Here is a 14991-nt window from a genome sequence, read left to right on the forward strand (position 1 = left end):
AGGATCAAAGAAAAACACTTTTTGGTTCATTTTATGATGTGGATAATATACAGACAATATATATTTTATTTTATCTTTGTCAACATTAGCTTCAATTAAACCTTCCCATAATTTGTAGTGAAGGTCATAACATCGATTGGGATAGTATCGAAAAATCAATTGCATTCCGGATAATGGGCGAAAAGTAATTGTTTTATAATAGAAATATAAAATAAGGGAATTTAGTGGAAAGAACATGATAAATAATCTATAGATATTTTGATGTTTTTGATACTTCATTTCTTGGGGTTTCAAACCTAATGTTGACTAGAATAAGGCCTTATTTAGCAATCAGTTTATTTTATTCACCTTTTATCAAAAAGTAAAAGTAAAAAAAGAAAGGTTCACATCAACTAAAAACGATCACCAAAAACAACAAAACAAATCACATCCAACACAATTTAAAGAACGTTGGAATTTGAATGCAAATTTTATCTCAAATTTGAGTATATATTTAATTACACTACAAAGTCTTCTTATTAATTCAAAAACCAAAAAATTGAATGAAGAATAATTGGGAATTGAATGGGACGTCATCAATGTTGTCATTTTTTGTATCATAATTAATTAATTAATTAAAATCAATTTGAAGGTCTTCATTGTCTTGATGAACAGTTAGATGAACTTGTACTTGGTCATTTTGTTTTGACATAAGTGAATCAATATCAACAATAATAAAACAAAGAATTAATACGTTTGTATTTGGATATGCGATTTTTCTGAATATTTCCATTGCAGGATCACAATTTAACGGAAGGTGCACTTGGACATTAACACATTTTTTGGTGATCTGGCGAGCAAAATTTATGTAAGTTGGTTCTCCAAGTGTACATGGTGAAAAATCTTCGCAAAACGAACGCCCATTCAAAACACCATACAGATTTTCCCAACATTATGATATCCCAAAATCAATGTTTTAATTGTTACTTTTGATTCCATCTTTCATATTGAGAAAATTCCAACTTAACTGTGCAGGACGACCAGATATAAGCTAAATATAAAATAAATATATCTCGAAAATAAAATAACAATTTATAATATGATTCTAAATAAAGATTTTAATAAAATTGTTTTTTAAGATTTCAAATTTTAATAATATTTTCATATGATAATTGCTCGGAAAACTAATATGAAAAATATTGATGCAAGTGGCACTTTTTACCCATTTTTCCCACAAAATGCAATCCATTGTGCAACTCTCTATGATGAGAAAGAACAAGAAAAAGAATAAAAGCAAAAAAGCGACAAATCTGAGTACGTTGGCTATTATTTGAAAAAATATATAACTAATTAATTACCACAACATGCACGTGCAATCATGATTTAAATCAGATAATAAAAAATAAATTTCAATTTTCTTTTGCCATATAAATATATAATTTCATTACGATATATTTATTGAGTTGTATACAAATATATGATGATATTTTCGAGATATTTTTATTCTATGCAAAAATACTTTTAATACATATATGGTCGGACTACCCTCAAACGTCGTGACGTTGATACCAAAAAAAACAACAAATAAACTATTGTAATTTCATTAAATTTACAACACAAGACTGATTCAAAAACCTACAAAATTTGAGTAGTAATTTTTTTGAATACCGTTTAAAATTTGACAACAACCCCTGATTTTAATACAAAATTCCTATGGTTTACAATAAAGGGTTTAAATGTCAAATGCCAAATATTGAATGCAGCCACTTGTCAGTTTGACTTCTAAGTCATAAAAATGTTTGCTCTTCTCTTGATCAATACATTATCTTACATCGACGCAGTCGAAATCCCAGAAGGTCTTTCTAATGCTGATGCTTGCTCAATCTGCAAGACAGTCGTTGGTGGAATTGCCGGATTCATTGGTGCTTCACCTGTTCAATCAGTCATCAAACAATTAGCTCTTGGTCTTTGCGGTAAATTCTCTGGCTCTGGCAACACACTTTGCAAGAACATCGTTAACAAGCTCCCAACAATCTTATCATACCTCTCAAAGGGTCTCTCAAAGGCTAACGTTTGCAGCAGAATCAATGTTTGCAAGTCCAATGACGAAGAAGAAGACGACGAAATCGAATACATCGAAATTCCAGAAGGTCTTGAAAACGGAATTGCCTGCTCCATCTGCAAGCACCTTGTTAATGCAGTTGCCAAGGTTCTTTCCAGCTCATCCGTCCAATCCAAGGCTACAGAAGCCGCTCAAAAGCTTTGCCAAAAACTTCCAAAGATCGGCCGTAACTTCTGCGACAAACTTGTCTCCAAGTATCTCGGCAAGATCATGACATGGCTCGGTCAAAAGGTTGGTGCTTCCACAATCTGCAACAAACTCAAGTCATGCAGCGGCAACGATGTTGATTGCGATGATGCATATCTCGAACTTTATCTCGAAATGGACGATGATGACTTTGTTACCGAAATCGAACTTCCATTAGGTCTTTCCAACGCCGACAACTGCGCTATCTGCAAGAAGGCTGTCGGCTTCGTCTCAGCTGCCATGGGTAACAGCATTGTCCAAGCAATCGTTAAGGCTGCTGCTACAGCTGCATGCGGTTTAATCAGCGGTGGTGTTGGCGCTGCTCTCTGCAAGACAATCGTCAAGGTTTCCGTCGGTCCAATCATGAACTGGGTCAGCCAGAAGCTTTCACAATCCAAGATCTGCTCCAAGCTCGGCTACTGCAGGGGTAACGATATCGAAGAACTCGACTTCGAAGTTGAAGAAGAAGACGATGACGATCTCATCTACATCGAAATCCCAGAAGGTCTCGACAACGCTTCTGTTTGCTCAGTCTGCAAGACAGTCATTAATGGAATCGTTTCCATCATGAAGAACACAAAGGTTACATCACAAATCGCTCAGTTAGCTGCTAACCTCTGCAGCAAGGTTCCAGCCCTCCTCCAAGGCGTTTGCAAGCAACTCGTCGGAAGCGCACTCCCAAGCATCATCAAATGGCTCGGAAACGGACTCTCATCCCTTAACGTTTGCAAGAAACTTCACCTTTGCTAAGAAATTTAGTAGAATTTTAAAAAACTAATTTGAAGAAATTTTTTTTTTATTTTTTAATTAAGTGTATTATTATTTGAACTTGCTCAGGAAAAACTTTAAATCTCAATGTTATCCAAATGTTTAAGCTCATGTATACGTCAAGCTTTGGAAATGCACCGTTGAACATCTGTTGTTTGGTACATGTAAATTTCATCCAAATAATAAACACTTTACATGAAATATAATTGATAAAATATATCAGAAAAAAATTGGAAATTTAGAGTTATTATGGAAAAAATGCATTGTTTTTTCAAAATGCAAAAGAAATATATTTTCAATTTTAAACATATGTAACATTTTAACTTGAGTAGTTCTGCATTTGTCTATGATAATATCTTATTTTCTATATTTGAACATGGAAAAAAAAACAAAAATTTAATTAACGTACAAAAAGACGTTAAGTCACTTCAATTTGTTCTGTATCGGCATACCGAAAGTGAAGTCATGAATGAAGCAAACTTCTTTCCAAATATTTTAAAATACTATAGTATGCTATATCCAATATATTTCCACTTCCATGTCACCAAGACGTTGATGCATTAAACTCCATTTTTAGGTTATTGAAATTCTTGAAATTCCGAACATTTTTCGAGAAGAAAGGTATTGAACCTCGTGTGAAAAATTGTAATAAATTTAAAAATGACTCATGTGTACAGTTGAAAATTGCAAACATTTAATAACATTAAATCATTAAGAATGCACATGTTAAAGGTTGTTACTGAAATCCATGAAAATTTTAGGAAAATCATGCATCAATACCCTAAAACAAATTTATCATGGTGTCTTTCCCAGTAAGGTTATAACACATTTTAAGAAAAAAATTTAAAGACAAGCTTTATGATGTCATATTCATTGTTTACCATGTTGGTTCTGCATGCTTCTTCTTCTTGTCTACCATCCATTCGAATTTCCTGAGACGGCCAAGACAATACATTGATGATTTCTTGCATTGTTGGCATGTGAAACGAAGGCTGATCTTCTTTGATGTTTTCTTGCTACGACGGAGGAATGGCTTAACACGACCTACGAAACCTTCTTGCTTACGATCATATCTACGACGACCGAGAGCTACCTTACGTTCTTCACCACGGCTTGCTTGTGTAACCTTAACTGTAGTGTGTTTCTTGCAGAACTTACAGAAGAATTTCTTTGTCTTTGGATAATGAACCATTTCCAAAAAGGCTTGACCAAACCGTTGTCACTTTTTGTGAATGAGCTCAACAAAATTTTTTTAACAATAACTCAATAAAATAAATACATTTAATACGATTGGATAATTTTTATTAACAACTAGATTAAGTTAAGTGTCTTTATTGAATTTTTTAAAATAATTTTTTTCATCAATTAAATTTGATTAATATCATCAATTATGTTTAGAAATTAATGTGAAAATGAATTCTAGTGTTTGAATTTATACACCTAAAATTTAAATCTTTATTACAGAAAAAATATTTTTAGATCTCTTCATAAAGCAGAAGAAATAGCATAATTTTCTCGTTTTGATCTTGATCAAGTTGAAAACCTTTTATTAATCATGTTCCATTGTAAATAAATAAAAGGATTTAAATTTTCATTCAATATTAATGCTTTCGCTTTTTTCCAACTTGTGCATTAAATTTAATCTGCATGGTTTACCTACCCAGATAATACAATTCCAATTTTATTTGATGATTCATGAGTGAACTATCAAATTTAATTCAATATTAGTTACGGCTGCAAAAGCCGAAAATGGCGCTGCTTCTAGATGCTAAATCAATTTTATTTCCATTTACTAAACCAGTTTTTGAAACACTGAAATGGTAGCCTGAACTTAATGGAAGTTTAATTTTTATAACTAAATTTTCTGCATCTATTTCATTACACAATACATTGATTTCAGAATCATCCAGTTAATCAACATCAAAAATTTTCACTAAAATCGTAAAATTTTTTATTAAAAAAATAAATATTTATAAACATTTAAACTATAATTGATATGGGTTATCGTAATACAATGGTTGCTGTGGTATATCAACCTCTTTTTTCATTTGTTCATTTGGCTGTTGAATATAATTATTCGTTTGATCATACTGTGGCTGTTGGTAAGCATAATTTTGCCCAGGACCAGGCAAATTATTTTGTGGATATGCGCTATTCTTATTTGAAGATGAAGAAGATGACGATGAAGAAGACATTTTCATATTTGGCATCACTTGTCTTCTACGACGAATATAACATATTATGAACGGCAATAAAAATATAACAATGCAAACAACGATAACTATTACAGTTACAACTATATTTGATGCACTTGATCCATTATTACTTGAAGATGATTCCATCGATGAAGAAGAAATTTCTGAGCATTCTTCAAATCCTTTATTTATTCCAAGTCCACAAAACGTTACACTTCCATAAGAATCTAATACATATACTCTATTTATTGCAATTCCTTCAAATGAATCTCGTGAAAATTTTGGATTTGAATCTCCATAATAATAAATACATGTCAATAATTTACAATTATAAAATGCTTTAGTACTAATTTGAGTTACACCTTTACCAATATAAAGTGTTATTAAACTTGTACAAGAATAAAATGCATATTGTTCAATCTCATTAACTGTATCAGGGATTTTAAATGTATTAATACTTTGGCATTGATAAAACATATTATAAGGAATTGTATTCGAATTACTCGTAAAATTAACTTCTTTAAGTTTGGTGCATCCTGAAAAGATACCGGCGTTTAATGTTGCATTATAAGGAATTTCAATTTTTAATAATGCTGTACATGAACTAAATACAAATGTTCCCAAGTATGTAGTTGTGTTTGGAATAATAATAGTTTTAAGTGATTTACAACTAGAAAATGAAGATGATCCAATTCGAGTTAATCCATAATTAAGTTCAACTTTCTTTAAAAGTTCACAACTACAAAATGAACAAACGCCAAGTTCAATTATCCAATTAGGAAGAACAACTTCTTGTAAATTAGAACAATCCATAAATGCATATCTTGGAATTTGTGTTATTTTACCAATAATATTAATTGTCGTTAAACGTGAACATTTCGAAAAAATATATTCTCCAAAATTCGATGAATTTGATGATTTAATTGTTATTGTAGAAAGTTGTGTACATTCAGAAAATGAATAATCGGAAAGTGTAGTTACTGATGATGGAATTGTTATCTCTTTAATTTCTTTACATTTAGAAAATGCATATGATGAAATAGTTGTTAATGATTCAGGAAAAGTTATAGATGTTAAAAGTGTACATTCATAAAATGCATAAATTCTAATTACTGATAAATTTGATCCAAATATTACTGTACGAAGTTGATTACAGCCAACAAATGCATCACTTCCAATGCTGGTGACATTTTCCCCAATTATAACTTTCGTAAGCTTAGAACAATTACTAAATGAAGAATATCCAATGGATTGAACTGAATCAGGAATTGTAATAGTATGTAAGCTAACACATAAATAAAATCCATAATTTGGAATGATTTCAAGATTTTGATTAAATGTAATCGTCTGTAAATATGTGCATTCATAAAAAATACTGCTACCAATAGTTTTAAGAGATTCAGGGAAATCTATTTTTGTGATAATTGTTTGCCGAAATGCATAATCCTTGATTTCAGTGATGTTGTTGCCTAATTGAACAGACTTCAATGATTTGCATTTGTCAAATGCATTATCTAAAATAGAAATTACTGAATTTCCGATTGTTACTTCCTCAAGTAATGGCCATTCAGAGAAAGCATTGACTGAGATGGTTTCAACTCCAGTTCCAATAATTAGATATTTAGTTGATGATTTATAATCAGAATATAGGTCACTTGTTATTGTAGTATGGTTTTCAACAGTAAGTGTGTCATTGCATACAACATTGATGAGCAAGGATATTAAGAAAATTGTCATTTTTATATTTCTGAATTGACAATCACAATAACAATTTCAATGGTTTTAACGAAATTTTTGCACAATTAAAATGAATGGTTTATAAACCGAGATAACCTTTGGAGAAAAAATTTTATAATAATTATTCGCCATTAGATTTCCATGCAGAAGTGATTTCATCGGAATTATTTCCAAGAATATAAATGAATCGACAAATGCACATTTAGACAAAAAATATATTATAAATGCATGTAATAAAAGTGTTTTATTAAAATTTCATTTTTTACAAAAATTTGTTTTCATTTGATTTTTAAAAAAATAAATTTATAACCAATTCAAAAGAGCTTTAATAAATTCCAATTTATAAGTTCTGATAACTTCCGCTTCTTTTTGGCGACGCATTTTTACTTGTCAAATTCCTCAAATTTCTTGAAGAAGAATTTTTCGGCGAAAAAGAGTCGTTCAAATTACTCATTCTTGAGTTTCTCCCGGAGTTCTTTGCAGGGCTCTGTCGCAGTGTTGTAGAGATTGTCTTAAATAAACTTTGTGGTACTTCAAAAGAATTTTCTTCGAGTAAATTCGAAAGTTTCGCTTCAAATTCTTTCAAGTATTCATTTGTCGCTTTTCCTGGTGCAACAAGTGCAATGTCTTTTATTGCGTTACGAATTGCACCGCTAAGACGTATCTCAAAAATGGACTTTTCACGATCAGTTTGGACATCAGATTCCCCAGAAATCTTTGATATCCCATCTTTAAGTGCCTTGGAAAGTTTAAGAATTTCGGTTTTTTGAACATCAATAACTCGAGCGGATTTGGTTTTGTAGTCATCTTCGAGTTTTTTGAGACGCTTTTCGAGATCTATAGAATTGATTTCATTGGCCATGTTTTGGAGTTCCTTTGCAAGAGCAAAGTTGTGACATTCAGCTGCTGTACGAGATTTGGCTATGAGTTCTTCATAATCTGGACTTTTACGTTGGATTTCTCGCATTTTTAATGTGGAAAGTTCTGCTTGAAGTTGAATTAATTCTTGGATTTGTGAATTCCTGGTTTCATTGAAGCGTGCACTTATGTTACGCCTTAAACCAAGAATTCTTTGATCTCTGTGTTGATTGATATTTTGGAATGTAGCTTTCATATTTTCGATAGTTGAATCGAAATAAGAAAATAAGTCTTCTCTAATTTGATTAATTGCATCTATTTGACGTTGATTATTTTTTGATTGAATTTGTTGTTCTAATTCTTCTGCTTTGGAATAATCAAGACTAGCTATAGCTATTTTCTGTAATCTAATTAGCTCTGCATTTTCTGGTTTTGATTTTTGAAATCTTGGGGAGTGATTATTTTTCATCTGTTTGTAATATCTAACGGTTTCAAAAAGTGACGAAATAAACGTTCTTTACAATAATCATTTCACAGTACTGTTAATAATTTCAATCATTTTTTTGTGGTCGAAGCAAAACTCAAAATAATGAATCAATCAGCAATTTCTGAAGATATATTAGCAAAGTTTCTTCAAGAAACTAAAGCAATAGACGAAAAGAAAAAAACTGTAGAAGTAGAACTTCCTGCAAATTTTGTAGTTCTAGATCCTAAAAAGTCACTTAAACAGCGAAGAGACAATGCGTTAAAAAGATTAGAAGACATTAAAAACAAAGCTGGTGTCAAACGCACAAACTATGGTAGTGTTGTTTCTGAAAGAGTATATGGAAATGTTCCGTCTGCTTCATACAAATTTAGGAAAGATGAAGAAGAAGAGGAAGAACCAACCCAAAAACAGTGAAACAAATCACAAATTTTCGTTTATTTTTTATAAAAATAGAGTTATATATTATTAATTATTTTTAAGATTTACTAATGTTTACGCAAAGTATCCAAGTGAAAAGCTATATCTATAATCTTCAATATCGGGGATATTTACATTTGTATGTCTAGTCCAAAACTCCTTAACGGCCTCCACAATAATCTTCTTGAGACCGTTATCGTCGTAAAACAACCGCTCCATTTCTGAGAAAATACGATTAAGCCAATGGGGCACCTCAGTCCAACATCTTATGCTCCCAATCAAAGCGCAAGCAGATAAGACGCCGAATTGGTTATTATCTTTTTGTTGCATTTTTGTTATTGTTTCTTCGGCGAACATTTCATAATCTTTTGCATAAAGAATATTAATTAACATTTTCATTAAAATAAGTAATTCATTTACAATATCACCATCTTCTTTCTTAATGAATAATGGTAAAACGTTATAAAGTATATCTTCATAAATATCATTTGTAAATAAGAAAATACTATTAAAAATAGCAACATGAATAAACCTAAGAACGTTAAGTTTTGTAAACCATTGAAGTTTCGGTGTCATTTCTTTAATTTTTTCTATGACAATTTTGAATGCGCCGATATTTAACCCCCAAATCAATTGAGCGGTTTCCTTAAACGTATTTTTCCCTAACGGCTGATATCTATTTGTCAGATTTGAGTCGATTAACATTAACTTATCAAATCTTTCAGCGATATAAGGCAAAAACCTTTCACTAAATACTATATTATTCATTAATTCTGACATAAAAATAATTAATTGTTCATCACATTTTCCATAATTCTTATCAAATATTTCAACAAATATTAAGTCTAATATATCATTGTTAATATATTTTGAAGATAATCGAACGAATCTTGAAGAAGCGAAAGTCGCAAACGCAGTAATAGAACTTTGTGTATGTTGTTTTAGGTCATTAAATTTAGGTAACAAAATATCTTTAAATATATTAACGAAATCTTCTTGGAAATTATTATTATATTCTGCGAAACAAGAATTTGCTATTTTTAATGCATTATTTAAGTTAATTCCTTCGGAATCTTTTAACATATTAATAATAATTTCATTTAACCAATCAAATCGATGATAATTTAAATCGCCGACAATTCGTGAAACTAAAATATTTTGTTTAATATCATCGATTTGTTTAAAACTAAATATCTTTGTAATTGTCGGAATTAATATTTCTTGAATTGCTTCGTTTTGATCTTCTTTTAACCAATGTCTAATTCCACGTGAAAATCCATAAATTGCATTACATAAACATTCGATATGATTTTGTGATTGATCCAAATAAGGAATAATTTGTTTCATTAATGATGTCATTTTATTTTTAAGGATTTGAGTAAATCGTTCCCATATTATCGAATAATCTAATGCAACTGATTTATTATTATTTGGATTTTCATTAATATCAGGACGAATATTAACAAATTTTAGAAATATCTTTTCAACAATTTTATCGCCTAAAAGAAAATCAGTGATTTGTTGTCGTACTTCATCAAGTCCATCATTAGGAAATGTTGAAGGAGTTTCATATATAATAATTTCATAAGGTTCACAATAATAACCAACTGTTTCTCTATCTGTTAATACATTTGGTGAATAAGGAATATGTTTCTTATTAACTAAAGGTTTAGCAATTGTCATTAAATAACCTAAGCAATCCAAATATTTCGAGTTATTACTTGTTAATAAACATTCAAGTAATATCTTTGTAAGTTCTTTAATGGATTTAGTGTCTTGTCGAACACAAAAATCTAAAATTTCATAAAACTTTGATTCGGATATTGTTCGATTTTGATATAAAATTGGAAGTTCTTTCATAAATTCATTAAACTCTTTACAATTATCTTCTGTTAATATTTTATATTCTTTCTTAAATAAAAAGAATTGATTTGAATCAATGTTCCAATTCTTATCAAACTTTAATGTAATTATATCTTTAAAATATCGTGAAAGCATTTTAGGTGATTGAGTCATTTTATTTATTAATATTCTTAATAAACTTAATGCTCCTTTAAGTTGATTTTCTGTTCGATCTTCATTTTCTAATATATCTAATTGTTTATTAACAATTTCTTCGAAATATGTTTTATTAACATAAGAAATTTGTGATAATATTAATAATGAAGTTGCTCTAATTTTAGGGAAATGTGAATATATAAATGGTTCAATAGCTTTTAATAATTTGATCATTGATTCATTTTGATCGAAATCAATATGAAATATATGTTGAATTTGTTTAACTAATATTTGTGATGAAAATAATCCATCGGTACGAATTTTAGGCTTTGGAGGATTTGGTATAACTTTTGTTTTATTTGTTGTAGGTTTCATTACAAATAGAAAATAATTTTTATAATAAATTCCTGCAACTTCTAAAGTTAATAAAATTATTTGTGAATTTTGTGTTGTGTTTAAAATTTGTGCAATTAATTCAATAAATTTGTTTTCAATTTCATATAATTCTGGAATAATAATCGGTTCGAATGTACCAATTTGACCTTTTTTATTAAACAAATTATTAATGTGACATATACATCCGATTATATATTTTTGTGATTTATTATCAAATTCATTTAATTCATTTATTAATTTTGATATTTCATCATAAATAATTCTTGCGAAATTAATTTGAAGTGAAACATCAAATTTAAACCATTTTGGATTAACTTCAGTAATTTTACTTTGTTTTCCCCATTGATTTAAAGCATTTTCATCAGAATTAAATTTATAATCAATGATTTCAATTGATGAAAGTGCATCTGCTAATTTATCAATTAATGAATATGCGCATTTAAAACTGATTTTTGTTTTTTGATTAAATAAATTAATTATTAAATCTGTTAATTGTGGAAGATATTCTATTAAAGAAGGACGTGCAATTAATGTACTACTTAAACAATAAATCCAAAATTTCTTTTTTTGTTCAGATTTTTCAAACTTTTGTAGAAACTTTGGTATTAATTTATTGATAACAAAATCACCTTTAGCAATTGTTATTATATAAATTAAACAAGTTACATTTATCTTATTTATATCACTATTATCAATTTTCTCTAATAAATAATTTAATGTATCTTCAATAATTTCATTATCAAATGAAGCAAAATATGCAATGAAATGTGAATATAATAATAATCGTTTTCGTACGTCATTATTTTCGGCTTTAATTTCGACTTTCAAAAACCCATTAATTACATCATTAATTGTTGATATCATTGCATGAGAAATCATTCTTTGTTTCATTCCTAAATCATTTGTATTTTTTGTGATATAAATATTCTTAGAAATACTTGAAATGAATTTAATTCCAATTATAACACCATTAAATGAAACTGATTTACATAATACTTTTGAAGTATCGACAATCTTTAAAATATTATTAAAGTTTTCTTCAATATGTTCTTCATTCATCATAAATGGTACCATTCTTGTTATTGTAGATTGACAATTTATTGTTAATGTTGGAAATTCTTCATTTTGCATATTCTCAAATAAAAATGGTAAAAATTCTTTTGTCGTTATTTCATATGAAAGTGTACACATTGATTCAATTGATGATTGTGAAGTTTTAGCAGTATGTGAATCAGTATAAAACAATGCTTCTTTAATGAATGGAATTACTATTTGTAAAAATCGTGGAATTTGTTCATCGGATATACATTTCGTATCTTTTTTAGTTTTCGATTTTTCATATAAATTTGCAACTTTATTAATAATAGTGCAATAAAAGTTTACAAATATTTTCGCATGTTTTGATTTAGGTGTAATAATTGGCTTCGAAATAGATGTAAATTCTTGTAAAACATCTAACGCTATATCTCCAAGTGTTCCTTTTACAAGTAATCGTGATATAAATTCGGCGGAATATGAACTTTGTGTATCTTTATTAATACCAATGATGAATGAAATTATATTTCGAAAATTAGCATTTTCACACTTTTGTAAAGAGATGTTCTCATTACAGACTTTAATACTAGGATTTAATAACCGCATGATTGAACATATAATAGGATGTAGATATGGTTTCCAATCAAATGAATAAAAGTCATCTTCATCAAGATATGAAAAATATGATATCACCATTTGGGTGATAAGTGGATGAATAGGTTCTTTAATGAGGTTAATACAGTCATTGATGAACTTGGGGAAATAACTGGATGGAATTAATTGACAAAGTGTAAATGCTGCATAAATGGAATCAGACTCAACTGTCCCAATTTTATCAATATAAAGATGATATAAACGCTCTGCATCTGAGTCAGAAATATAAAAGCGGAAGAAGGTGAAAATGGTTGTCATTTCAGGATAAAATATCTTATGGATTATTCCTCCACGTGGATTGGAATAGCTTCGCCGATACTTAAGAATCCTATCCAAGGAAATAGTGATATTAGGACGAATAGATGGCTTAGATGTGATTTTAATAAAAAGTTTTCGAGCTAAATTTTGAACTTCGAAATCAATTGGTAATTCCATTGTAATAATATCAAACAAAAGAGGTATGATTTTTGCTGTCTTCCCTTTGTCTAATTTTAATAATTTCTTTTGAAAATAAAAATCTATGAAATTAAGGGAAAAATTAATCATAGCAGAATCTCTGGTTTCAATTCCGTTTTTTAGATTAAGAACATTCTTTTCAAGTGATTCATCTGGGTTATAATTATCTGTATCAGGTATTTGTGAAATTTTTGTTTTCCAACCCATTTTTGAAAAGTGCTTCCACCAAAGTTGGTCGAAAGAATAATTTAAGCTAAGGACTTATCAATGAATAATTATATAATAAAAAATACTTCCAACCAAGCTCCTTAGGCTCAATTTTATAATATGGAAATAATATTTTTCAAAATATATCCTTATTTCATTTCTAAATTGATTTAATTTATCTTAGTTTTTTATTAACACAAATCAAATTTATTTAGAAAATGGATGAAAAAAAAGTTATTTATCATTTATTTATGATTTTTTTAATTTTTTTTGTTTGATTGAAATGTGATATAAAATATAAAGAAAAGTAATAATAATTCCTGATTATTCATCTTGTTTTAATGATTAAATAGTAACAAAGATGAACATTTTGATTACTTTTAATATGCATAACATTTAACCAATCGAAAATAAACATAAAAAAATAAGCTCATTGAGCTGAAGCTCGGGACGAGTATTACAACTTAAGTTATTTGGACCTATAAATTCACCACCAATATGATTTAGAACGTGCGTATGATGTTTTAAGAAATAATGAAAAAATACGATTTAATAACTTACAAACAAATATTCATAAAATTGAAAATTTTTTATAAACTAAAAAATTTAAAGAATCACAAAATAATTTTTGATTTAAATAAAACAAAATACCAAAATGAATTATCATTTTTACTTATTCAAAAGTATTACCATTTTTTTTTAATATATATAATAGACTGATTCATTGAGATATAGATATAAAATTATAAAAAAGATAAAAGCAAATATAAAGGATTGGAAGTGAGAAAATTAATTATTGAGTTAATTTTTAAATGAGCGCATGATCATAACTAGATTGAAATACACCTATCAAAATATAGATGAATCTTAAACGAAAATAAAATAAATTTTATAATGTGAAAGATTTATAATGATAAAAATATAAAAGATAATATCAAAAACATTCGGTGATTGGGTCGTTATTAGATGGTTTCACAAATGTGCATCGGCTAGCCTATTTAAATTCTAGGTTCTTTGTTTATTAATTTTTAACTAAAATCTTTATCAAAGATTTGACCAAAGAATTCAATTCTGTTTAGCGCAAGGTCGAAAGAGTTTCCCCAATTTACTTTATTTATCATTAGTTTCACATAACGGAACCACCCTTTCTTCATTTTTATTTCGAATATTTCTTCATTTAAAAAACCTTTGAGTGACCTATCATTTTCTCTTTGATCAAGAGTTATCCAATTACTTTCATCATTCGAGCCTTGTAGTTGCCAATTTTTAAGAAAATATACAGAAAGATTATGTGAATTTGATTTTAATGAATATGCAGTTAGAAAAACTTTTTTCTCTTTGAAATCAAACAAGATAAACGAATTTTCATAATTTCCTGTACAGAAATCACCATTTTGTTGAACAATATTTTCCAATGGATAATACTTATCAGTGCTTCTTAATGATGAAGTTACATTTATTGTACCATTTGATATAATGTTTCCATGACTTAACTC

At 28.6% G+C, this 14991-nt stretch overlaps 4 protein-coding genes across 4 annotated transcripts; 2 read left to right on the forward strand and 2 right to left on the reverse strand.

Annotated features, from left to right (window-relative positions):
• Window positions 1–1774: 1774 nt before the first annotated feature.
• On the forward strand, window positions 1775–3037 carry GO595_004959 (surfactant B protein; the record flags this gene model as incomplete). The annotated part of the gene is made up of 1 exon (XM_067918148.1): window positions 1775–3037. The coding sequence occupies one exon, from the start codon at window positions 1775–1777 to the stop codon at window positions 3035–3037; it is 1263 nt and encodes a 420-aa protein (XP_067774977.1).
• Window positions 3038–3932: 895 nt separating this feature from the next.
• Window positions 3933–4247, reverse strand: GO595_004960 (60S ribosomal protein L44; the record flags this gene model as incomplete). The annotated part of the gene is made up of 1 exon (XM_067918149.1): window positions 3933–4247. One exon carries the CDS (start codon window positions 4245–4247, stop codon window positions 3933–3935), a length of 315 nt encoding a protein of 104 aa, XP_067774978.1.
• A 3080-nt stretch (window positions 4248–7327) lies between these two features.
• On the reverse strand, window positions 7328–8314 carry GO595_004961 (uncharacterized protein; the record flags this gene model as incomplete). Its single annotated transcript, XM_067918150.1, has 1 exon — window positions 7328–8314. One exon carries the CDS (start codon window positions 8312–8314, stop codon window positions 7328–7330), a length of 987 nt encoding a protein of 328 aa, XP_067774979.1.
• A 120-nt stretch (window positions 8315–8434) lies between these two features.
• GO595_004962 (uncharacterized protein) lies at window positions 8435–8746 on the forward strand (the record flags this gene model as incomplete). Its single annotated transcript, XM_067918151.1, has 1 exon — window positions 8435–8746. The coding sequence occupies one exon, from the start codon at window positions 8435–8437 to the stop codon at window positions 8744–8746; it is 312 nt and encodes a 103-aa protein (XP_067774980.1).
• Window positions 8747–14991: the final 6245 nt, after the last annotated feature.

This window comes from Histomonas meleagridis, assembly GCF_020186115.1.
Source record: "Histomonas meleagridis strain 2922-C6/04-10x chromosome Unknown contig_30, whole genome shotgun sequence".
NCBI lineage: Eukaryota > Parabasalia > Tritrichomonadida > Dientamoebidae > Histomonas > Histomonas meleagridis.